This window comes from Budorcas taxicolor, chromosome 25 (assembly GCF_023091745.1).
Source record: "Budorcas taxicolor isolate Tak-1 chromosome 25, Takin1.1, whole genome shotgun sequence".
In the NCBI taxonomy this organism is placed as follows: Eukaryota; Metazoa; Chordata; class Mammalia; order Artiodactyla; family Bovidae; genus Budorcas; species Budorcas taxicolor.
In genome coordinates, this window is record NC_068934.1 from 26973124 (window position 1) to 26999778 (window position 26655).

General features: G+C 40.5%; 2 protein-coding genes and 2 pseudogenes across 2 annotated transcripts; 2 read left to right on the forward strand and 2 right to left on the reverse strand.

Annotated features, from left to right (window-relative positions):
• Positions 1 to 512: 512 nt before the first annotated feature.
• Positions 513 to 1436, reverse strand: LOC128069113 (olfactory receptor 6T1-like; annotated as a pseudogene).
• Positions 1437 to 9654: 8218 nt separating this feature from the next.
• On the forward strand, positions 9655 to 10599 carry LOC128068611 (olfactory receptor 147-like; annotated as a pseudogene).
• A 3579-nt stretch (positions 10600 to 14178) lies between these two features.
• On the forward strand, positions 14179 to 15111 carry LOC128068535 (olfactory receptor 8B3-like). The gene has a single exon (XM_052661661.1). The coding sequence runs from the start codon at positions 14179 to 14181 to the stop codon at positions 15109 to 15111; it is 933 nt and encodes a 310-aa protein (XP_052517621.1).
• Positions 15112 to 25157: 10046 nt separating this feature from the next.
• On the reverse strand, positions 25158 to 26126 carry LOC128069114 (olfactory receptor 10S1). Its single transcript, XM_052662397.1, has one exon. The coding sequence runs from the start codon at positions 26124 to 26126 to the stop codon at positions 25158 to 25160; it is 969 nt and encodes a 322-aa protein (XP_052518357.1).
• Between the last annotated feature and the right edge of the window lie 529 nt (positions 26127 to 26655).

Here is a 26655-nt window from a genome sequence, read left to right on the forward strand (position 1 = left end):
TGTTACCACAGCTAGAATTTGATTTTCTGATATAGGGATCCTGGGTAATCTTATTTGTCATATCCAGTCTAGATGCAAGGCCTCAGAGGGTCTTTACTCCCCTCTAAGCTGCAAATCTGAATCTCCATATTTTAGCATTTCCGCTTGGCTTTATGACTTATGATCTTGAAGCAGTAATAGGTGTGCTTAAGCACACACATGTGAGGAAAAGAGGAGCAGCCTCCGTGAATGGAGGCTACATGTTTAAGCACCTCAAAAGAAACATGTCATCACCAGAAGTTTGAAACTTGGCCAAATGGGTCAGCTTTCTTTGTGTGAAGGTGGAGGCATAAGCAAGATTCAAGGGAGGAAAGCAAAGGCTGATCTCCATATTGCATATATATGAAGACCTATTTCATTATCTGAGAAACGTACAAGGTATCGCCTGTGTGACATGAACTTCAAATATTTGCCCACTCTAGTAGGAATATCTCCTTTTACACGTGACCTTCATGGTGTCTCGCAGCCATGGGTCAGTTCCACCTGAGGCCATCTCTCAGGGCTCACCTCACCTTCTCATTGCAGAGACTGAAGATGAACAGTTTCAGGAGGGGCATGATGATATAGTTCAGGATCGAGGCCCCTTTGTTGAACAGCATGGACTGAGTCTCTGGCAGATGGATGTCGAGAAAAATGGAGCTGCTGTAAGAGATGATCACCACTGTAAGGTGTGAAGCACAAATGAAGAACACTTTCTTTCACTCGGCAGTTGTGGGGACCCTGAGAACAGTGGAAAGGATGCAGGTATAGGAAACTGAGGTCAGCGCCAGCGAGCCCAGCAACACTGACGTGGATAGCACGAAAGCCAGCAGCTCCAGTAGGCAAGTGTCTCCACAACAGAGCCTCAGGAAGGGCCAACTGTCACAAGAGAAGTGAACAATACCACTGGGGCCACAGAGCGGTAGGCTGACCATGAGGATGGAGCGGCAGAGGACACAGAGAAACCCAGCTAGCCAGGAAGCCAGCTCAAGTTGGGAACAGACATGACCACCCATCAGGGTCTCATAGCAGAATGGGTCGACAGATTGCCAGGAAACGATCCAGAGACACGACAGCTGAGATGAAGAAGTTGGTGGTGCCTAGGAGGAAGTAGGGGTAGGACTGGATGATGCAGCTGGCGAATGAGATGGAGTGGTCCCCTGGGAGGATGACAAGCATCTTGGGAACCACAACAGACATGAGCAGCAGCTCCGGGAAGGACAGGTTCCATAGGAAGAAAGATGCCTGTGTGTGCAGGCATTGGTCCATCCAGCTGAATCCGGTGATGAGTAGGTTGCCTGTCGTAGTTACAGTGTAGACCACCAGCAGCCTTAGGAAAACAGGAACTGCAGAATATTGCTTCTGGGGAAACCCAGGGGGACAAACCCTGTTACCTGAGTCCAGTTGTTAGGGCTCATTTCCAGTCATCCACAGGGTAAATGGAACAGAAATTCATAACTGGTCCACAGCTACCAATCCTTCAATCAATCAACGACATAATATCTCATGCTTAGCAATTTCTTACATTCTGACACTTAATCTGTATTTCTGCCTGTGGGTTACTTACAAAAAGAGAAACAGATTGTGATAGCAACTAGAATACCAGTAATAACACAGATGATATTGAGCACCAATTACTTATTAGGAAATTTACAGCCAGTATCTCCTCTCTCTTCTGCCCTTAAAGACAGGTAGTGCTGTGCTTATCTTGCAGATAAGAAAAGGATGACTGACGTTTAAGGAACTCTTTTATGATCACTCAGAGTCAGAGGCACGATTTCATGCCGTCTCTGGCTCCAGTACACATACTACTGGACCTATTTCACTGAGGCCGGGGACGACAAGAGTACTGTGGATTCAGGGGAATCAAGAAGAGTAGAGGGGTTAGAGAACACCTTACAGAATAAATGCACCTCGAAGAAAATCTTATTGGTATTAAGAACTCTTCTTTTAGTGTTTGAAGTCCTTCTGTGTCCTGGCTTAATATAAAAATAATAGAATAAGAGTTTGGGTTTTCAGTGTCTTTACAGATTTTATTTTTCTTAATCAGCCAGAGAGCCACATTGGATTGGACTGTTCAGAGCCCCTATCCTATCATAAGGTTTTTTTTTTTTTTTTTTTTTTTAACTGAGACTTCCCTCGTTAGGTAAGTCTGGGTTAAAAAAAAAATCAACAGCAACAACAAAAACAGTTGGCTCAGTGGTAAAGAATCCGTCTGTCAGTGCAGGAGATCTGAGAGATGTGGGTTCAATCTCTGGGTCAGGAAGACCCCCCAGAGAAGGAAATGGCAACCCAATCCAGTATTCTTGCCTGGAGAATTCCATGGACAGAGGAGCCTGGTGGGCGACAGGCCACGGGGTTGCAAAGAGTCGGACGTGACTGACTGACTGAGCATGCACTTGTGTATGCTTCAATAAAGCTGAAAAAACAAGTGTACATTTTTTAGCCCAAGGACCAGGAAGGGCGCAGCCAAGTAAGAGAAAATTTTAGTACAATAACCACCATACCATAGACCAACCCCAGGGAAAACCTGAGGCTCCCCCTTCATGACAGCAAAGTTCAAATAAGAATCCATAGACTCCCTCCCTCACAGAATGTAATGATTGCCCCAATACTTTCTCTGGTGGTAGAATCAGAGAATGCTATGTAGAGTCAGGGCTTTGATTCTTGCTGGGTGACAAGAGCTCCCTACGTGGTGTGAGCGGAGGCCACTGAGGGAGCCTGATCTTCCATCAATACCCATCAGTAATGAGGGGGTCCTTGTCCTCCATGAGGTCATGTCAGAGGAGGACTTAAGGGGAATCAAGCCTGTTATTACTGTCCGCTTGCAATGACTGACATCCTATTGCCTGTTGGCTCAGATGGTAAAGCATTTGCCTGTAATTCAGGAGACCCAGGTTCAACCCCTGGGTAGGGGAGATACCCTGAATAAAGGAATCAAAGCCCCCACTCCAGCATTCTTGCCTGGATAATCCCATGGACAGTGGAGCCTGACAGGCTACAGTCCATGGGGTTGCAAAGAGTTGGACACTGAGTGACTAATCCACACACCCTTGCCTGTCAGATGAGACCATGAGGGGAAGCAAAATAACAACCCTCACTCAGCAGTGAGTGGACTTGTTCCTCCAGGCACAGCAATATCAAAGAAAAGTAGCTAAGCAAAAGGTTTAAATAAAATCTAAAGTCTCATAATATAATTTGCAAAGTGCCCAGGTTTCAGAAAAAAATGTTTTTTACATGAAGAATAAAGAAGATCTCAAATTCAGTGCAAAAAGGACAAGAAACACATGTTACATGACAGAGATGTTAGAATTATTTGACAAAGATTTCAAAGCAGCCATTGTAGAAATTCTTCACTGAGCAGTTACAAGCATGTGAAACAAATTTTTATAAAAGAAAACCTCAGCCAAAAAATAGAAGATACAATGTTATACTGTGTATGCTTCTATTAATTAATATAACATAAATCTTGAAATGATAAATTTGTAGAAATAGAGAACCTGGTTGGTCATGATTGCCAAAGGTTTAGAGAAGAATAGGATAGGAAGAAAGTGGGTGTGGCTTTGAAAGGAAGAGTGGGTGTGATGGTTGGATGGCATCATTGACTCAATGGGCATGAGTCTGAGTAAACTTCGGGATTTGGTGATGGACAGGGAGGGCTGGTGTGCTGCAGTCCATGGGGTTACAAAGAGTCAGACACGACTGAGCAACTGATGAGAGAAAAAGTGGATGTTGAAGGGAACATGAAGAAGCCCTGTGGCAATGGTAGAAACAGTCAGTATTTTGACTGAATCAATGTCAATGACATAGTTGTGATATTTAAAAAAAATTAGTAGCAGTCATCTGTATAAAATTAGTATCTGATAACTTGCTTTATTTTGCTTAAAAATTATAATATAACCTCAGTTATACATTTAATTTTGAAAATATATTAGTTAATATTTCTGGGTGATTGTAGCTTGTTAGCTTAGTGTCACATAATCCTGCCAATTAAAAATCTATTTAGTTAAAATACATCTTTATGTTTTATGCATCTTTATGGTATAGTATAAATTTTTTATTACCACTGACTTTGACAAGTTAGAACATATTGGGGTTGAGATGCTTAAAAAGGAGTCAAGAATAAATAAAACTGAATGTATAATTTTTATGAATATTTCCACTACTTTCAGAGTTTTTCTTCTGCTTGTAGTAACACTATAGTTTATCCAAACAGCTAGGCTACTATTTTGGGGAATTTTTTTTGGTCTTCTAGCATCTTTGTGAGAAGTCCTGATGCATCTTTCCTTGGAATATATCTCAGTGAGAGGGTGAACTTGTGAGAGTTACACCTGAATTACGCTAACCTGATGGTTATGGAGAGAGAAGAAAGGAAGGGAATGAAAATTTTGCTATGTAAGGATAAGCTCAGAATTGCTCTATATTAATTTCATGTTTGCTTATATTTACAGTGGCAAAGATGAAAGAATGATTTTTCAACTCTAGTTTAGAACCCTGGCATATAATTCTTCTTGCAATGTGATTTGATATACTATAAAATTAGAGGAAGTATTTCTGTTTATTGTATTGCCTAAATAAGATTTTTAAACTTTTCATAGAAAACACATTTTAATAAAGTTACAAGTTCTTTATCATTGCTGAGATCAAGGAATGCCTACCTTGTGGGACAGAGTTCAGCTTTGGCTTGAGGAATTTTTGGTACCGTAGTAATTGTGAAGGGTCTGAAAAAAAGGATTGGGATTCATTTTAGTGATGATCGGGTCTCATTTTAGTGATGATCGGGTTTAAGAGATTATCCTAAGTATAATACTCACAATTTGGGGAATTTCTCAAGTATTCTACCCTCTGCTCTTCTTCTCTTTCAGTTCAGTTCAGTCGTTCAGTTGTGTCCGACTCTTTGCGACCCCATGAATCGCAGCACGCCAGGCCTCCCTGTCCATCATCAACTCCCGGAATTCACTCAGATTCACGTCCATCAAGTCAGTGATGCCATCCAGCCATCTCATCCTCTGTCATCCCCTTCTTCTCCTGCCCTCAGTCCCTCCCAGCATCAGAGTCTTTTCCAATGAGTCAACTCTTCACATGAGGTGGCTAAAGTACTGGAGTTTCAGCTTTAGCATCATTCCTTCCAAAGAAATCCCAGGGCTGATCTCCTTCAGAATGGACTGGTTGGATCTCCTTGCAGTCCAAGGGACTCTCAAGAGTCTTCTCCAACACCACAGTTCAAAGCACCAATTCTTTGGTGCTCTGCCTTCTTCACAGTCCAACTCTCACATCCATACATGACCACAGGAAAAACCACAGCCTTGACTAGATGGACCTTAGTCAGCAAAGTAATGTCTCTGATTTTGAATATGCTATCTAGGTTGGTCATAACTTTTCTTCCAAGGAGTAAGCGTCTTTTAATTTCATGGCTGCAGTCACCATATGCAGCAATTTTGGAGACCCCAAAAATAAAGTCTGACACTATTTCCACTGTTTCCCCATCTATTTCCCATGAAGTGATGGGACCGGATGCCATGATCTTCATTTTCTGAATGTTGAGCTTTAAGCCAACTTTTTCACTCTCCTCTTTCACTTTCTTCAAGAGGCTTTTTAGTTCCTCTTCACTTTCTGCCATAAGGGTGGTGTCATCTGCATATCTGAGGTGATTGATATTTCTCCCAGCAATCTTGATTCCAGCTTGAGTTTCTTCCAGTCCAGCATTTCTCATGATGTACTCTGCATATAAGTTAAACAAGTAGGGTGACAATATACAGCCTTGACGTACTCCTTTTCCTATTTGGAACCAGTCTGTTGTTCCATGTCCAGTTCTAACTGTTGCTTCCTGACCTGCATATAGGTTTCTCAAGAGGCAGGTCAGGTGGTCTGGTATTCCCATCTCTCTCAGAATTTTCCACAGTTTATTGTGATCCACACAGTGAAAGGCTTTGGCATAGTCAATAAAGCAGAAATAGATGTTTTTCTGGAACTCTCTTGCTTTTTCCATGATCCAGTGGATGTTGGCAATTTGATCTCTGGTTCCTCTGCCTTTTCTAAAACCAGCTTGAACATCTGGAAGTTCACAGTTCATGTATTGCTGAAGCATGGCTTGGAGAATTTTGAGCATTACTTTACTAGCATGTGAGATGAGTGCAATTGTGCGATAGTTTGAGCATTCTTTGGCATTGTCTTTCGTTGGGATTGGAATGAAAACTGACCTTTTCCAGTCCTGTGGCCACTGCTGAGTTTTCCACATTTGCTGGCATATTGAGTGCAGCACTTTCACAGCATCATCTTTCAGGATTTGAAATAGCTCCACTAGAATTCCATCACCTCCACTAGCTTTGTTCGTAGTGATGCTTTCTAAGGCCCACTTGACTTCACATTCCAGGATGTCTGGCTCTAGGTGAGTGATCACACCATCGTGACTATCTGGGTCGTGAAGATTTTTTGTGTATAGTTCTTCTGTGTATTCTTGCCACGTCTTCTTAATATTTTCTTCTTTTTCTCTTTACTTTTTCTTATTTAGTTTACCTAACCCCATGGCTTTAATCTTTATGGAAACAATCCTCAAACCTTCTCATGTTCTGACCTTTCTTCTTAATTTTAGCCTTTGTTGTTCAGCTGCTAAGTCATGTCAGACTTTTTACCACCCCATGGACTGCAGCACACCAGGCTTCCCTGTGTTGAACTATCTTTCAGAATTTGCTCAAACTCATGTCCATTGAGTTGATGATGCCATCCAACAAAGCGCTTTAGCTTTAGTTAGGCATTTGCCCAATTGTACACTTTTACTTGGTTGTACCCTGGTGGCTCAGCTGGTAAAGAATCCGCCTGCAATGTGGGAGACCTTGGGTTCTATCCCTGGGTTGGGAAGATCCCCTGTAGAAGGGAAAGGCTGCCCACTCCAGTATTCTGGCCCAGAGAATTGCATGGACATGTAGTCCATCTGAAAGAGATGGGACCTGCCTCTTGAGAAATCTGTATGCAGGTCAGGAAACAATAGTTAGAACTGGACATGGAACAACAGACTGGTTCCAAACAGGAAAAAGAGTGCATCAAGGCTGTATATTGTCACCATGCTTATTTAACTTATATGCGGAGTACATCATGAGAAATGCTGGGCTGGGTGAAGCACAAGCTGGAATCAAGATTGCCGGGAGAAATATCAATCACCTCAGATATGCAGATGACACCACCCTTATGGTAGAAAGTGAAGAAGAACTAAAGAGCCTCTTGATGAAAGTGAAAGAGGAGAGTGAAAAGGTTGGGTTAAAACTCAACATTCAGAAAACTAAGATCATGGCATCTGGTTCCATCACTTCATGGAAAATAGATGGAGAAACAGTGGAAACAGTGTCAGACTTTACTTTTTGGGGCTCCAAAATCACTGCAGATGGTGACTGCAGCCATGAAATAAAAAGACACTTACTCTTTGGAAGAAAAGTTATGACCAACCTAGACAGTATATTAAAAAGCAGAGAGATTACTTTGCCAACAAAGGTCCGTAGTCAAGGCTGTGGTTTTTCCAGTGGTCATGTATGGATGTGAGAGTTGGACTATAAAGAAAGCTGAGCACCGAAGAACTGATGCTTTTGAACTGTGGTGTTGGAGAAGACTCTTGAGAGTCCCTTGGACTGCAAGGAGATCCACCCAGTCCATTCTGAAGGCAATCAGTCCTGGGTGTTCTTTGGAAGGACTGATGTTAGAGCTGAAACTCCAATATTTTGGCCACTTGATGTGAAGAGCTGACTCATTTGAAAAGACCCTGATGTTGGGAAAGATTGAAAGCAGCAGGAGAAGGGGATGACAGAGGATGAGATAGTTGGATGGCATCACCAACTCAATGGACATGAGTTTAAGTAAACTCCGGGAGTTGGTGATGGACAGGGAGGCCGGATGTGCTGTGATTCATGGGGTCAGAAAGAGTCGAACACGACTGACTGAGCAACTGAACTGAACTGACTGACAATTGTAACAGCCTCCTATCACTGACCTGCCTCCAGTCTTTCTTACTCTAGTCTGTCCTGCCAGTGCCCACATTATTACTCTTTCTGAGTCAGCATTTTGATTATTTCAAACCTGTGTCAAATAAGAAATGATTTTGAATGGTTCCTAATGATCTCCCTAATGAGCTGACCTTGATTTGAGCATTTGGAAGCTTCCTGTACTGATCCGAATTTGCTTTCTGATCTGAGTCTATGCTGCAGACTTCCAAGAAGAGGCACTGGGGCCCCTGTAAGAGCTGTGGAAGTCGTCTGTGTGACATTCAGGGAGGACAGAAACTTGTATTTTCTCTGAGTTCAGTAACTTTGATCTACAAGGCTTATAAATGGCCACTAAAAGTTTACCGATGACCTTCACATACCTTACGGGTGTTTGTCCAGTCCCACACTTAGGCCTACGAGGAAAATCACTGATACTATATAAGCCTTTGCCCATGGGGCAGTACTTCTGTTGTGGTATCCAGTCTTGGTCCCTAGGGAAATGAGGAAAAGGGGTTCTCATTCATTCATTTTTTATTAAATGAATATTTATTTAATACCTACTGTATATGTGTGGTTTTACTCTAAATTGCTACAAAAACAGTACTGAACAAAACAGGCAAAATCTCTGCCCTTATGGAACTTAGGTTCAAACGCATGCGAATGTATGTGTTTGTGTTGTGAGAAGACACACCAAATAAACAAATAAGTGACTAGTGTTTCTTAAGAGCTGTGGATGCAGGAAAAGTCACTGCTTTTCCATTTGAGGATGTGCTCCATTTGGCAACAAACCAAAATGTATGCAAAATGGGTTACTTCCAATACACACTGTTATTCTAGAGAACTTGGCTTAAATGCAGAGTGGGTAATTTCTCTTTCTTACAAATCATATCTCTGGGGAAAACACAATGAAAACCTAAAACTTCTTAATCAAGTCCCTAAGATTTCCCAATTCACAATAACCCCTGGGTCATATTAGCAGGTGGCTCCCTGGGTACCAGCAGATGCTATTTCCACCCCCTAGTCTGGAGAGGACACTCTGACAGAGCCACCATCAGAAATCATGACCTGTAACTCACGTCACCTTAGAGCCTTTACTGAGGTCTGTGCTCTGACTCTCTCAGTCCAAAACACACTCAAAACAAACAAACAAAAACAGCAAAGAAGAAGAATCTCTGTTCTGGGATGTTCATCTCTAAAATTCATCAGAACCACTTGAGAATAAGGAAGCAGAGTTAGCAAGCCCCAACACTGAAGTCTCTGTGCAGAAGGGTGAGTGTTGAATTTTATCTGTCCAGTTACTTATCTTTCAAACCTCATCTGTGGAAGCCAAGGATCCCCTGAAATGACAGCTTTCTCTCTGCTGAGATGACCACTGATCACTGGGTGGGCCTGGTAAACTGTCAGGGCAGAAGTGGAGCAGAGATGCTGTTGTCATGAGGTTCAGGGTCATTGAATCTTACCCTGTAGAACTTGCCCGGTAGTGTTTTTAATACACGTCTTTAAAAATTCCCTCAGCCTTTATACAAAGAAGAAGAAAAAAAAAAGATACAGAGGGGTGGGCTGGGGTTCCTTCTCGCATTCTGGGTCTCAGCCTCATTAGAGTGGGGTTGGGTGGAGAGAGCGGGGTACTCATTTTAACGTTACCCTCTGTCCTGTTCCCACAGGTATGTCCTAGGGAAGAATGGCCCCAGGGAATGAATCTTCAGTGACCGAGTTTATCCTGCTGGGTTTAACACAGCAGCCAGAACTCCAGCTGCCTCTCTTTTTCATTTTCTTAGCAATTCATGTGGTCACTGTGGCGGGGAACATTGGCCTGATTATGCTTATTGGTCTGAACCCTCACCTGCACACTCCCATGTACTACTTTCTCGTCAACCTTTCCTTCACTGATCTCTGCCACTCCTCTGTCATTACCCCTAAAATGCTGATGAGTTTTGTAAGCCAGAACATCATCCCTTATGCAGAGTGCATGACTCAGCTCTGCTTCTTCTCCTTCTTTGTTATTGATGAGTGCTATATTTTGACATCAATGGCCTATGACCGATACGTGGCCATCTGTAAGCCACTGCTGTACAAGGTCTCCATGTCCCATCAGGTCTGCCTCATGCTGACGGTGGGTGTATACGCGATGGGGCTTGTGGGTGCCATGGCCAATACGGGGTGCATGCTGCGACTCTCCTTCTGTGATGGAAACATCATCAATCACTACATGTGTGACATTCCTCCTCTCCTCCAGCTCTCTTGCACAAGCACCTCCATCAATGAGCTGGAGATTTTCATTGTGGTGGGTGTCAATGTCATAGTGCCCAGTGTCACCATCTCCATTTCTTACACCTTGATCCTCTTGAACATCCTTCGCATCCGTTCTGCAGAGGGCAGGTCCAAAGCCTTCAGTACCTGCAGCTCCCACATAATTGTGGTTTCTCTTTTCTTTGGATCAGCAACATTCATGTATCTTAAGCCTTTTCCTGCTGGGTCTCTGGATGAAGATAAAGTGTCCACAGTTTTTTACACAATTGTGGGGCCAATGGTGAATCCTTTCATCTACAGTTTGAGGAACAAAGATGTCCAAGTTGCACTGAGTAAGACTTTGAGGAAAAGGGTGGTGTGAATAGAAATTGTGTTAGCTATTGATGTCAAATTTTAGTAAGGGCACACAATGTATGATGATATGGAGAAAAGAGAAAGGAATTAAAATAAAAAAGCAGGTGATTTAAATAAAAAGAGAAGCAAAGTTTTTTATGAAAACCACTTTATAAGGAAAGACAGTATAAAGAAGAGGAGAATCAGCCATTCATCCTTTCATAGAAAGTAGGAAAGTATTGGGTTGGACAAAAACTGTTCAACCCTATAATTCATTCTGTCACGCTCCAGCTTATTTTCAGAGAGTATAAGGTTTTAAGTAGAAAAAAGTGAATGATGATGAATCCAGAAACAGTAAGGTTGTGAGATTTTTGACTAAGGTATGTCCAGAACTCCTGTGAAGCTTTGTCAAGGACATTTGGACTTTGTGAATTTCAGATTCAGTAAGTTACTCATTTATTTAATAAACCTTTATTGAAAGTGCTGGAGAGGATTTTGTCTGGTAGATTCCTTTGTTTCTCAGAAAAGAAGACTAGGAAAATGCTTCTCTCACCATTGTCTCTATCTTCTCAATTTAGTCTTAAGAAAACATGGTAAAGAGAGATTGTCTTTTGATCTCAGTTCCTAAGGACAGAAAACCTCAGATAACCATTTACAGCAGTCAGGAATGAAAAAGGTAATGTTTTATTTTATGTAAAATATATCTATTCTGCATACGGTAATGTGTATATTTCCATGTTTCTCTCAATTTGTCCCACCGTCTCCTTCCCCTACTGTGTCAACAAGTCTGTTCCCATGTCTGCATCTCCACTGCTGCCCTGAAAAGAGGTTCGTCAGTACCATCTTTCTAGATTCCATATGATGTGTTAATGCACAATATTTGTCTTTCTCTTTCTAACTTACTTCATTCTGTATAACAGGCTCTAGGTTCATCCACTTCATTAAGACTGACTCAAATGCATTCATTTTTTTAATAGCTGAGTAATATTCTATTGTATATATATGCACCACTATTTCTGTATCCATTCATCTGTCAGTGGACATCTAGGTTACTTCCACGTCCTAGCTATTGTAAAAAGTGCTGTTATGAACATTGGGGTACATGTGTCTTTTTCAGTTAGATTTTCAAAGGGTATATGCCCAGTATTCATAGTTACTTATATTTTTACTACAATGCTGCCATATAGTTTTATTACAATGATTCAGGTGTCCTGGGGTAACTGAAGGTCTCTGAAACTTTTAAAAAAGGAAGGGAGAGTTGTGTGCTTCCAGAACTTATTCTCCAGTTGTGTATATGGCCAAATAAGAGGGAGTATGTGAGAAAAGCTAGAATTGTTACTGGAACCATTACATTTCAGCATATAGTTCAATAAAAACCTCAAAAGTACCTGAACTTGTGTGGTGGCTAAGGGAAAAGGATGGAATTCAGTGTGGCTGTAGACCCTAGTGCTGAGCATGTGAGAAACATTAGGAACAATCGGAAGGCTTTCACCGGAGAACAGTGTAACTTACAGAGTTATTTATGCAGTGCCTACTGTGTGAGTTAAAGTCGCTCAGTCGTGTCTGACTCTTTGCGACCCCCATGGACTACACAGTCCATGGAATTCTCCAGGCCAGTATAATACCGGAGTGGGCAGCCATTTCCTTCTCCAGAGGATCTTCCCAACCCAGGGATCGAACCCAGGTCCCTCACGTTGCAAGAGGATTCTTTACCAGGTGAGCCACAAGGGAGGTCCCTGCACTATTCACAGCAGTACAAGAGAAGTGGTAAATAAGACAGAAGAGATGTTAGTCCTCATTTATAATTTATAAGGAGACACAGGAATTAAAGAGAAAAATGGTGAGTGTTATGATGGAGGATCCACAGAAACTTCGGAGAACATATATGAAGACAGCTGGCATTATTTGACTGTATACTACATGCCAGGTACTCTTCTAACCATTTTTTTTTGTATTTTTTTTCATTTAATCATCAAGATAACCCAATGAAGGAGATGCTATTATTATCATCAATATTTTAGGAATTATGAACCTGAGGCATGGAGAGTTAATCACTGTGTCCAAGTTAGTAAGCATGGGGGTAGGCCTCAAACGCATACCCTCTAACTCTATAGCCCCCACTCTTTTCTACTATGAGAAATGATTGATGACCTCAGTTAATGAAATAATACAGTTAAGGACCCAGCTGGAACCTCAGGTAGATATTTCCAGTAGGTGTTTAAAATGTAAAAAATTTAGTAGGGAGAAAGGCATTTCACATTTTCTTTTTGAGATAATCCATGAGAGACAACAAGTGAAGTGAATTACTAGAGGCTTTGTAAAATTTCAAGTAGAGATGTGAAGAAACCCATAGGTAGACTCTGGAAAGTTTCCTCCTAGGATCTGGGAAGACACAGAGAAAGAACCTGTACAATAGATTTTTCTAAAGTGATGAAGATGATAGGAAGATGGGAGCTTACTTTTGCCTCTTCCTTGGGGGATGTACAATCCCTGGAGTGATGTGTAAACTGGATTAAAATATTGAGTCCCTAAGGACCTAGATAGAGAACATGGTAAATGTAACTCCCTTACTTCTTTTTTACATATAGAATCTATTCCCTGGGGAGAGACTGAGCAAGCTTCCACCCTGTTTATAACCAAGTGCGCGACATCATTAAACTCACAGTCCGTCTTCTGTTTATTATCAAGTGGCAAACCTGATAACAATGCTGTGAAATTTTCCTTGCTGAGTGAGAAGACTCAGTCATAATTAGAAATCAATATTTGTAGTTCAGAAAGATTTCCGGGGCATATCTGAAATTAAGTCTGGGCTGCTCAGACTTTTCATTTTAGAGTCAAGTGAACCAGAGCCTCAGACCGGACACTGCCTTTCCAGGACAAACACCAAGGGAGAGCTCTAAGGTTTCTGGCCACATAAGGGTGAGTTTCTGAATTCTGTTGACATCAGATCTGCCACTTTCCTGTCTCCCCCTCTCCCCACCATTTTGTGCAGTCATGAGATTCAGGTGAAACTCTTAGGAGACTATACTGAAGGGGATCAGAGAGTGTTCAGTGTTCTGGGAGGTACAGAAGTATCTCAGTCAGTAAGTTCCTTTTCTATGGACAGACTCTCACTCTTCTACTTGGGCAATGACTAAACCTCCTCTAGCCTTCGGTCCCTTAGTCTTTGGTTAGAGACAATCTCCTTGGTTCCAGCTCACACCAGATCTAATCTGCACCAGAAGCCAGCACAATGTAGCTGGGGTCTCTGCCTACAATTTTGCTGATGAAGAGAAGGCTCAAGTGAATGAAGAAAAGGTGAAGTTAGAGAAGGACTTTCTAACTTGATCCCTCTCTTTTATCCCTTCGTTTTTCCAGCAGGCATGTATCCATATGGCAGCATTGCCTTCTCTCTATAGGCTGTTTGTGATGATCTTTGTTTTATTTAGCTTGTCAAGACTCTAGAAAGGGAAAGCCCATGGTAAAGGCAGATTCTATGGGCCCAGGTTGGCCTAGTCTCAGACATGCTCAGTATGTATACTCTCTTGTAGGATGAGATATTGTCAGGACTGAGCTGTTCCCCAGTGTAAATCTTCTCTCCTGTGTCCACAGATTCTCTTAGGGAAGAATGGCTCCTGGGAATGGGTCTTTTGTGACTGCATTCATCCTGGTGGGGTTAACAGACCAACTGGATCTCCAAGTTCCCTTGTTTTTCCTGTTTCTATTAATGTATATGGTCACTGTGATAGGAAATCTGAGCCTGATAATCCTAATTGGGATAAATTCACATCTACACACCGCCATGTACTTTTTCCTCTTTAACTTGTCCTTCACAGACCTCTGTTATTCTTCAGTATTTACACCCAAAATGCTGATAGATTTCTTATCGAAGGAGAATATTATCTCTTACATGGGATGCATGACCCAGTTCTACTTCTTCTGTTTTTTTGTCGTTTCTGAATGCTATGTGCTTACATCAATGGCCTATGACCGCTATGTGGCCATCTGTAAGCCACTCTTATATAATGCTGCCATGTCCCCTAAAGTGTGCTCCAGCCTTATGCTTTGTTCCTACTTGTTGGCATTTTCTGGTGCCATGGCTCACACTGGATGCATGCTGAGACTGACGTTCTGTGAAGCAAACTCCATCAACCATTATTTCTGTGACATCCACCCTCTGCTCCAGCTCTCCTGCACAAGTACCTATGTCACTGAGCTGGTAGTTTTCATCATGGCGGGCATCAACATCATTGTGCCCAGTCTCACCATCTTTGTCTCTTATGGTCTCATCCTGTCCAGCATCCTCCACATCAAGTCAACAGAGGGCAGGTCCAGAGCCTTCAGCACCTGCAGTTCCCACATCACTGCTGTTTCTCTGTTCTTTGGATCTGGGGCATTTGTGTATCTCAAATCATCTTCTACTGGATCTTTGGATGAGGGAAAAATCTCTTCTATCTTTTATACCAATGTGGTTCCCATGATGAACCCCTTAATTTACAGTCTGAGGAACAAAGATGTTAAAAATGCTCTGAGAAAAACCCTGAGGAGAAGAGAGTATTGATTAGAATCAGTTTCTATGTCCAGGTCATAGGATGGGAGAGATTTTGTGTGTTTATTTACAATATTTGAGGTGGCAGCCTTCTTACCTTATTTATTTCTCATCATAAGGAAGGAAATTTAGTCTTCCCTCAAGTTGTTTGCAGTTTCTTAGAGCAGATCATCTTTCTTTTATTACTATTTTAGCAATATCCTTTCCTTTTCTTCATGTTTCCCATTTAAGAATAACATAAATAAACTAACATTTTTTTTTTGCCACCCAGCATGGGTTTTGGGCTCTTAGTTCCCCAACCAGGGATTGAACCCTTGCCCTCTGCAGTGGAACTGCAGAGTCCTAACCACTGGACCACCAGAGAATTCCCTTCTATTTATTTTTCCTATTGTTATTATGGACTTTTTTTTTCACTTGGAAAAAGATGAATGTTTCTGGTAATGGTCAGTAAAGTAACACTAGTGTGACTTTATTGGGGAAGGAAATGGCAACCCGCTCTAGTGTTCTTGCCTGGAGAATCCCTGGGATGGGGGACCCTGGTGGGCTGCCGTCTATGGGGTCGCACAGAGTCAGACACGACTGAAGCGACTTAGCAGCAGCAGCAGCCGCAGTGTGACTTTAAAGTCTTTAAAGTCATTGATTTTGAATGTTCAATAAAGTAACATTTCTTAAATGACACTTATGGCCCTGGAAGCATGAATCAGACAATCTGTCCTACCTTTTCTTTCTCCGTACAGTGGTCAGGCATGTGATTTATCCAAATACCATTGTTTCACCCTTATAGGAGATTCCATAAAGACTATCAAAGATAACTCCACTTTGCTGCTGTAAACACTAGTCATTGAGCTACTTTCATGTTTATCTCTAGTATTTCATATTTATTTTCTATATTCAAAGTAGCACATCAGATTTTCAATATATATTTATTTCATAAATATAATACTGAATGCTGAAACTCAGAGAAGTGTAATGATTTATTTAAAGTCACACAATTTCTTTATGAAAAAATCTGAAATAAACTATTAGCCTTTTGATTTCATATGTACTACTCTTTCTAGTATACTTTCTGTTTACTTCATTTTATTTGTATTTTAGTAAACATAAGGTAAGGCTTCCAAGGTGGCTCAGATAGTAAAGAATCCACCTGCAATGCAGGAGACCTGGGTTTGATCCCTGGGTTGGGAAGATTCCCTGGAGAAGGGCATGGCAACCCACTCCAGTATTCTTACGTAGAGAATCCCCATGAACAGAGGAACCTGGCAGGCTATAGTCCATGGGGTCACAAAGAGTTGGACATGACTGAGAGACTAAGCATAGCACAGCAAACATAAGATATGAGAAAACATTTGTTTTGAAAACTGACTTTTTCTGCAAAAAAAAAAAGAAATATTTTCAGGATCTTATAATTCATAGAACAGGCATTCCTAAGAAATAAGTAAAACATTTCTTAGGAATGTGTCATTAGTCCATGGTCTAATAAAGAAGGCCAATAAATAAGAGATCCTTCAGTAGGGAATGAACAATGAGATTTAGAAGTCACACTTCGTCCTGAATTTGTTTCCTTATCTGTAGAGTACCTTAATTATCCTCCATTGTCCATAAAGCTTTTTTTTTTAAAGCAAAAAAAGTTAATTTTGAATAAAAAAAATTGCAATTTGGGGCAAATAGATTCTGGTAGCAGCCCAAACAGTGTCCCAGCTCAGGAGTAAAATCAAAGGCTTTTAGAGGCAAAGAAGGAAAGTTGGCACTGCAAAGAATTTTAATTTAAGAGTTGGAGAAAGAAGCTAGTGTTGGCTAAACAGGATTGAGTACTAGCTATCACTTGTTATGGTTTAGTCGCTAAGTTGTGTCTGACTCTTTTGCGACCCCATGAACTGAAGCCTGCCAAGATCGTCTGTCCATGGGATTTTCCAGGCAAGAATATTGGAGTGGGCTGCCATTTCCCTCTCCTCCATAAAGTTTTTATTAAAACTTATAATACACAATGACCGCACATTAATAGTAATTTGGAGGAGGAAGACCAATGGCTATGGCCACATCTGTTGGGAATCATGTAGAGAGAGGACAGTATCTTAAGGAGATAACATAGTGATTGGTAATCAAAAATCAAGTTAGAAAGAAAGAATAGAAAACAAAATTATGAGAAAAGAAAGCTCTTTCTATGATTTTCTTCTCCTTTCTAGAAGGCTCTAGAAATATTATGGAGGTCACAGGATTTCTCTGGAAAGCCTTTAGCTTAAAGTTATTTGGTACTTATAAAATGTTGAACACACATTCCTGTTTCTTGGCTTCCACATGCTACTCTTATGTGGATTTTAAAGTACAAAAGCCTCAAATTTCAGCCGTGAGAGCAATGACTATTTGAAAGAAATATTTGGGGAATAAATCAAATTTTGAACAAGATGTCTTTTTCTTTTAAGGTACTAGGAAAAAGAAAACCACTCAAAAATGTGATGTGTTGAGACAGTTTAAACATGTCCAAAATAACTGTAGTAACATTTACTACTTTACTGTTTTCCAGTCTCCATTCAATATTTAGATATTTTGAAATTTAGCATAGCTGGATTGTTGGCTTGTTTTTAGATGTTCAACATTGCAAAATTCTTGACTTACAGTTTTATTGACCATTCATATCCCATCCCCTGATCCAATATTAGTATGTTTGATTTTCACTTAACTAGTTCTATGTATGTGAAATAATTGATCTTGGTTGGATTTTTTTTTTTTCATTTTGCTTTTCTTTTAGTAACTGTTCTGATAAAATTACTTTCCATATTGAAGGAAAAGTATATCTCAATAGGCAAACAGTATCTTTCTATTTGGGAGCCTTTGCAGACATTGCAGATTGTGTTCAATATGTTATATATTTTATTAGCATTTGAGGCGACTCAAAGAGTGGATTAAAACTGGTGGTTGATCTTTCATTTGATGAGACTCAAAATACAAATGAAACCCATTTCAATCTCAGAAAAAATCTTTAAAATTAGGTTTCAAGAATTCAAAAAGATGCATGTACCCTAATGTTTGAACTTCCCAGGTGGCACTAGTGGTAAAGAATCCACCTGTCAATGCAAGAGATGCAAGAGACACTGATTTGATCCCTGGATTGGGAAGATGCTCTGGAGCAGGAAGTGGAAGCTCACACCAGTGTTCTTGCTGGGAAAATCCCATGGACAGAGGAGCCTGGTAGGCTATAGTCCATGGGTCTCAGAGTTGGACATGACTGCACATCTAAGCACCTCAATGATCACAGAAGCACTCTTTACAATAGCCAGGACATGGAAGCAACCTAAATGTTCACTGAAAGAGGAATGGATAAAGAAGTGTGGTGCATATATACAATGGAATATTAGCCATAAACATGAAATTGGGTCATTTATAGAGATGTGGATGGACCTAGAGTCTGTCATACAGAGTAAAGTAAGTCAGAAAAGAAAAACAACTATCATATATTAACACATATATGTGGAATCTAGAAAAATGGTTCAGAGAAACCTATTTGCTGGGCAGGAATAGAGATCCAAATGCAGAGTGAACATGTGGACACAGTGGGGGATGGGGAGGGTGGGACGAATTCAGAGAGTAGCATTGACGTATACACCCCATGTGTAAAACAGATAGCTAGCGGAAGCTGCTGTGTAGCGCAGGGAGCTCAGCTTGGTGCTCTGTGATGACCTAGCCGGGTGGGACGGGGTGGGGTGGGATGGGGTGTGGTGGGAGGGAGGATCAAGAAGGAGGAGATATATTAATATGCATACTGTATAGCAGAAACTAACACAACATTTTACAGTAATTATACTTCAATAAAAAATTGTCTCATTCCTTCAGATTATTTTGCAAATCATTAATCAGAAAAACAGATATACCTACAGATTGTAAAAGTTAAGGGCGGCTAAGTGTTAATAGAGGCAATTTGGTTTTCTAGTTAGTGCCTTTAAGTACTATATAGCTATGTGGACTTTTTTTAACAGGGAGGAATACATCTGAGGAAACAAGTCAGTTATTTTATATACACAGCATAGAATTTTGAAATGGGATAAAAGGGGTTATGAGGGAAAGTATGATTCTATTGAAGTTGGCACAGCTGAGAATCAAACAGGTAAGTCATGGGATTCTCCTGTGCCTGTGTACTAGGATGGAGCTGTTTCTAGATCAGTCCAAAAGCTTTGATATTGTAGGCTTACAAAAGTGGCTTTTTTAGTTAGCGACCAGAAAGTTCCCTGATGACATCATGAATGTGTTTAATGTGAACTTTCTCTAAGTGGGCTACTGTTGTCAGGATCAGGTTTGGAATGTGTATGACAAGGGTTCACTGTGGTTAAGGGCTAAAGAAAACCAGAAGTAAAATGGTTCTAATAATTCCTGAACCCCCAGCTTTACTGAACCCCATTATATACTTCTCCTTATACGGCCTTGCCCCCAACACACACAATGTCTTCAAGTCTTGTATTTTATGAGATCACTGCTTAACATCAATTCATGATACACAACCCACTTTTGATCTTTGCAAGCTCATTCAGGTAAGTGGTTCTTTACTCCAGTGCCTGAGGGGCAAGGCTGAGCAGGAACTACTTGTCGCATCTAGCAAGAGGAAATGGGTGTTGATTCATTCACCCATTTGATTATGTGACTACAACAAACAAAACATGCATTTAATGTCCATTATTGGTGATATGTACAATGGGCTGTATGTCATTGAGGCTGTTTTTCTCTTTAAAATGTAGTGGAGTTGCAGGCTACCCATGGGTTGAATGTGAGATTAGTTGTTTGTGTTCAAAATTCTTACTGAAATTTGATTCTGGTAAATTGATGTACATATTGAGGACAGACACAGTGTTTCCCCCAAGCTGGCACAATTGGTTTTTCTCTCAAGCACTGGAACATTTCCCTGTGTAGTCAGCCTGGCACCAGGTGAAGTTGTTGCTTTACATGCTGGGTCTGGTGTACAAAATAAGCACCTTTAAACATTAAAGCTCACTCACTGGAGAAGTCTTACATTCTGAAGCAGAGACATCCTGTTGCTCAGTGAGTGGGAGGCTGGTTGAATCACCTGGGCTGTTTGAAGTCTCCCTGTGACATGAAGTTCAGTAGGCCCACTTCACACATTAATAGAGACAACTTGCAGGGTGTCACAATTGTTCTTAGAAGTCTTGTTGCAGTTTTCTCTGTACCTTTGCATCTATCAGGCTGTGTGTTCCTCAGGGAAGGACAGTGAGGGAGTTAGGGAAGGGGATCCTAGTTCCCATCTCAGGGATGATGAAACTGAGGCTCAGAGATGTTCATGCTCATTCCAAACTGCAATTTATAAGTGGTAGAGCTGAGACTAGGACTTGGGTATTTTGTTTTGATTTTAAATGTGTAAAGTTAAAAAAAATACAGAATTTACTATATACTTTCAAAAATCAGTGACACATGAACAATGATTTTAGTGAGTAAAATGCATCTGAACACAGACAAAGGCAAAATTCTAAATTAAGAAAAATGTAAAATATCTTCACATTTCATTCACAGTTTATTGCCTAATTTAGAGTATGTGAACATATTGTATACTTCCCTGCACCCATGTGTGTTAAGTTGCTTCAGTCATGTTCAACTCTTTGTGATCCTATGGACTGTATAGCTCAATAGGCTCCTCTGTCCATGGGATTCTCCAGGTAAGAATACTGGAGTGGGTTGCCATGCCCTCCTCCAGGGGATATTCCCCTCCAGGGAATATTCCCCACCCAGGGATCGAAGCTGCATCTCCTGCATTGGCAGGCAGATTCTTTGCCACTGAGCCATCAAAGAAGCCCATATGTGCATGACATTTATTTTATAACTAGGAGCTTGTACTTCTTAATCCACTTCACCTATTTTGATCAACCCTCCCACTCTTTTCCCTTCTGGCAACCACCTCTCTGTATTTACTCGTCTGTTTTCTGTTTTTTTGTTCATTTGTTCTGTTTTTTAGATTCCCCATATAAATGAGACCATACAGTATTTGTCCTTCTCTGTGTGACTTATTTCACTTAGCATAATACCTTCTAGATCCATCCATATTGTCACAATGGCAAGATTTTATTTTTTATAACTGAATAATATTCCATTGAATGTATGTATATATACATATCTTCTTCACCCAGTCATCTGTCAGTGGACACTTAGGTTATTTTCATATATTGAGAATTGTAAACAGTAGTGCAATAAACACAGGGATATATATGAAAGTGAAGTCGCTCAGTCGTGTCCAACTCTTTGCAACCCCATGGACTGTAGCCTACCAGGCTCCTCCCTCCATGGGATTCTCCAGGTAAGAGTACTGGAGTGGGTTGCCATTTTCCTTCTCCAGGGGATCTTCCAATCAGTGTTTGTTTTCTTTGGAAAATCTAAGAGTTTTAAAACAGATGCATTGGGATTTTCTTCACAGAAAATTATGGTACCTGAAATTAAGGACAGTATCATTTCTTTGTTTCTGACCTGTATGTAATCCATTTTCTTTTCTTGCTTTATTCCTTTGAGCAGTGCTTTATGTAGAATGCATAAAAACAATGCTTTCTGTATAATGAATAAAAGTGATAAATGGATATCCCTGTCTTATTCCCAGTCAAAATTGGAAAGTTTCAGTCTTTCATCATCAAGTATAATGTTCACGGGAGTGTTTTTGTAGACAGTATTTTTCAAGTTGAGGAAATTTTCCTCTATTGCTATTTTTGATAATTTAAAAAAATTATAAGTTGCTGTTGGTTTTAGATATTTCTTGTCTCAACTGATATGATCACATATTTTTTTCTTCTTTAGCCTATTCATATGCTACAGTACATTTATCGATTTTTTTCAAATACGAACATCTTTGATTCCCTGAAATAAACCTTACTTGGTTATAGCATATAATTCTGTCTATATGTATGCTGGTTTTTTTTTTTTTTAATATTGCAGTATAGTTTTGATTGAGCTTCCCTGGTGGCTCAGATGGTAAAGAATCTGCCTGTAATATGGGAGACTTAGGTTCAGTCCCTGGGTTGGGAAGATTCCCTGGAGAAGAGAATGGCAACCCACTCCAGTATTCTTGCCTGGAGAATTTCATGGACAGAGGAGCTTGATGAGTTCCTTTCACTTATTTTTCATTTATTTTTTCTTATATTGTTCACTTATTTTTGCTCTTATATTTATTATTTCTTTTCTTCTATTTTCATTAAGCTTCTGCAAAAGGGATTTGTCTGTTTTTCTTTCTCTTATTTAGTCATTCAATGATTTATTTATATCACTATGGACTCAGGGCTATTTTATATTTTAAATAATAATCCATTACTACTTCATTCAATATATTGGTGGAAGTTATTCTAGTTGTGACCACTGAGAACTCTTTCAACTGGCTCCTGTTTCTCTGTCATAACCCCATCTGTGTGTGTGTGTGTGTGTGTGTGTGTGTGTGTGTGTGTATGTGTGTACTTTAGCACTTCTTTGCTTTCTAGCACAGATGCTCCAGTCTTTTCTTATACCACTTTTTCTCCAGTTCCTTTCCTGGTTTCTATTATTGGAGAACATTACTAGAAACTTCATACTTGAGCACTAGGTGTATTTCTTGCTTTTAGGCCCTCTAAACTGAGAGAACAAGGAAATGTATGTATATATACCTGTCTATAAATATGTTTATATGTAACCATTTGTAGCTATAATAAGTTAAACATGACTTCATACTGATGACTCCATCCATAATCCATTACCACATCCTTTTTCCCCTAGCTTGTTTCTTCTGCCATTCTCATGGTGGGATATCTGACTCACCATCAGCCACTGATTTACCGATCTGTTCAATCTCAGTAAACCTTGGCTTACATTTGTTTTACTTAGGTCAGCATCTTTTGTCCCCTTCCATGGAGCTGCCATGTACATCTGTAACAGAGGTTGTTTTGTCATGTTGTGCATTCCTTCCTAGAATCTCCAGTTTCCTAAATTAATCTTATATTTGCACACATTGTTTCACTCTGTACTGTAAATCACTATGGGTTTTGACAAATACAGTGTCATGTATCCACCAGATATTAGCTGGAAAGCTCATTATTTCACCAGTAATTATGACATTTTAGTTTTCCTGTGTCTGTTCTTTATCAAGTTCTTTATCAAATATAGAGGTAAGCTCTCTTAATTCCTAGTTTGCTGAGTTTTTATCATGAATCAGTTTTTTTTTGAATCAGTTTTCAATGTTGTTAAATCTCTTTTTAGTCACTTGATACATGATTTTATATGATTTTTCTTCTGTATCCTGTTACACTGATTTTTTCATGTTGAGCTAGTCTTGCATATCTGGAGTAAATCCTACTTGATCATGGTATATACATGTTTTTACATATGTTGACTTTGATTTCCTATATTTTGTTCAGAAGTTGTCATGTTTATATTCATGAGAGTTATTTGGTCTGTGGTTTTCCTTTTTTTGATGTCTTTATCTGACTTTAGAATTAGGATAATTCTGAATTGGATTATCCTGAGAATTAGGATAATTCTCATTGTATTATTTAAGAAGTAGTTCCTCTGTTTCCACTTTTCTGTAAGAGACTGAAGATAATTGATACTATTTATTCCTTAACTGTTTTGATAGAATTAATAATTAGACTATCTAGGTATGATTTTTTGGAAGGTTTATTAATTATGAATTCAATTTTAAAAAGAGATATTGAGCTCTTCAGGTTATCCATTTGTCCTACATGAATTTTGGTATTTTGTGTCTTTATATGAAGTAGTCCATTTCATTTACATTATCAAATATGTGGAGAAAGAGTTATATATAATCTTCTTTTAATATCTGTATCATCAGTAGTGACAATATCCCCTTCACTTTTGATATTGGTTATTTCTGTCTTCCTTTGGTTATCCTGGCTAAAGAGTTATCAGTTTTATTGATTTTTGCAAAGAATCAACTTTTGATTAAAAATTTTTTTCTCTCCTGCTTATAACTTCATTCATTTCTGATCTAGGTTTTGCTGTTTATTTTCTTGTGCTTCCTTTAGGTTTCAGTTACTTTTCTTTCTCTAGTTTCTTAAATTGGAAACTTAGTAAGATATTTTTCTTTTCCTATTAATAATGTATGCATTTAATGCTGAATATTTCACTTTGATCTTTGTTTTTGCTGCACCCCATAAATTTTGGTAAGTTGCATTTTTTTGTTTAGTTTAAACCTTAGCTTGTATAATAAGCACTCTTGACTTCTTCAGTTTGCTTTGTAAGAAATGGGAACATCCTTTTTTCAGCAAGCACTTAACATAAATATATTATTTAGCCTGCATAAAATTCTACCAAGTAGTTAACTTTAATCTTACTATATTAGAAGAACACACTGAAACACCAAGTTATTATAAACTATGCACAAGATTTTATATCAAGTGGAATCAGGATTCGAGTACTAGTAGGTCCACCTGATGTTAAGGTCCATGTCTTTCTATCACTTAGTTATAAACCACCTGGAGTGGGAAAATAAAGATAATGACATCTTCTAAGTGACCTTGGGCAGGTTGTTTTTCTCCTAATAGGTGTATTTTATCATCCTAAAAACTGTGGCTTCTTCTCTTAAACTGGGAGATACATAGACAAACATTAATTGTCTATACCTATACTTTTGTTATCAGCATTTTAAAATATGTGTTATATTTAATACAATTATTTCATAGTTAAAAAAGATACATTTGCTAAAATAAATGAGGCTGTGAATAGCATTTCACATACCTCTGAGCCATAAAACCGAGGTGGTAGAGATTTTCTGGGGATCACCCAATCCAGCTCTTTAGTTTTCTGCATGGCAAGATCTTCGTTCCCTGACCGGGGACTGAACCTGCACCCCTTTCATTGGAAGTGGAGTCTTAACTGCTGGACCACCAGGGAAATCTCCCAGCCCTTTGGTTTTAAAGATGAAAAGTTTGTGACAGACATTGACACCAGTCAGTTGGCTGAAGGGAGGGGAAAAACGTTCTTGGCTGAGCTGAAACTCAGTTTTTCTGATTTCCACTTGAATGATGCTCCTTTCCCATTTTGACGTGGAAATAGATGCTTTCTTGGCGGGTAAATGAAGAGAAGCGCAGTGTAGGTTAGCAGAGTGGGCTGCCTGCTGGAGAGTCTCTGGAGTCTTGGCCCAGAAGTCTTCGCAGAGCCTGCTTCACCTCTGTGTTCCGCAGGGTGTAAATGAAAGGGTTGAGCATGGGAGTGACTATGGTGTAGAAGACGGCAGGGGCCCTGACGCCTGCCCCACTGGAGCGAGGCTGCAGGTAGATGCAGACCGGGGGCAGGTAGTACAGGAGCACCACCGTGAGGTGGGAGGTGCAGGTGGAGAAGGCGCGCTTCCTGCCCTCCGCTGTGCGAATGCGCAACACCGCTGCGGCGATGAAGCCGTAGGAGATGACGATGAGGAAGAGGCAACCTGCAGCCACAATGCCAATGTTTGCAAGCATGACAAGCTCATTGACGGTGGTGTCGGCACAGGCCAGCTTCAGCACTGGGGGGATATCACAGAAGAAGTAGGCGATGTGACGAGGCCCACAGTAGAGCAAGCGGAAGGTGAGGCAGGTATGGAGTGCGGAGTGCACAGCACCCATGGTCCAGGTGATCCCAGCCAGTCCTGAGCACATCCGCCTGTTCATGGCCACCGGGTAGTGCAGGGGTCGGCAGATAGCCAGGTATCGGTCGTAGGCCATGACTGTGTACAGGAAGCACTCGGTGCTGGCCAGGAAGTGGAAGCAGTAAAGCTGGATAGCACAGCCCTCAAAGGAGATCACCTTTCCATCTGGAGTGAGGAGGCCTACCATGACCTTGGGCACTGTCACCGTAGACAGACATGCATCCAGGAAGGAGAGGTGCGCCAGGAAGTGGTACACGGGGGAGCAGAGGTGAGGGTCAGAGCCCACAGTGATGAGGATGAGGAGATTCCCAGTCACCGTGATGCTATAGATGAGGAGGAAGAGCAGAAAGAAGAGGCTGGGATGTTCAGCTGTGTACCTCAGACCCTCCAGGAAGAAGAAGTCCACCACAGTCTGGTTGGGGTCTTCTGTCTCCCTGATCATCTTCTCAGGCAGCAGAGGACTGACATCAGCAGACAGAAGAAGTAGCCATTTGGCTTCCCTGAAGCGTCATTAGCCAGTTGGTCCATGTCATGGATATACATGTTCAGTTCACTCTTTTGGCCTGTTCTGGTGTTTTCTTGCTGCTGTTTCAAAATGAGTCTTTTAGTATGGGAAACACTGTCTTTTTGAGGCACATAAAGAACTGTAAGGATTATTTGGGAAAAGTACACTCCGTAACAATGGCAAATACAGATTATAAATCTTACTCTCATGAAGCCTATATGTATATTTTTTTTTCTTTTTTTTTTTGCATAGTTGGGAACTGTGGTTCCTCTGCTCCCCTGATTTACTCTGCCGTACTGCATATGTGGATGACCAGGTTCCTATTGCTTTGAGTCATCAGGGAGTCACATCTCATCTTCTGGGATACTTGTCCAGAGTTTGGGAGCTATTACATCAGCCAGGAACACAGCAGTCCCATGCATTCTTCATCCAGAGGGAGTTCTTTAGCTACCCACAATCAACTCTC

Coding starts and splice junctions, on each gene's coding strand:
- LOC128068535 (XM_052661661.1), top strand. CDS start 14,179: ATGGCTCCTGGGAATGGGTCTTTTGTGACTGCATTCATCCTGGTGGGG.
- LOC128069114 (XM_052662397.1), bottom strand. CDS start 26,126: ATGATCAGGGAGACAGAAGACCCCAACCAGACTGTGGTGGACTTCTTC.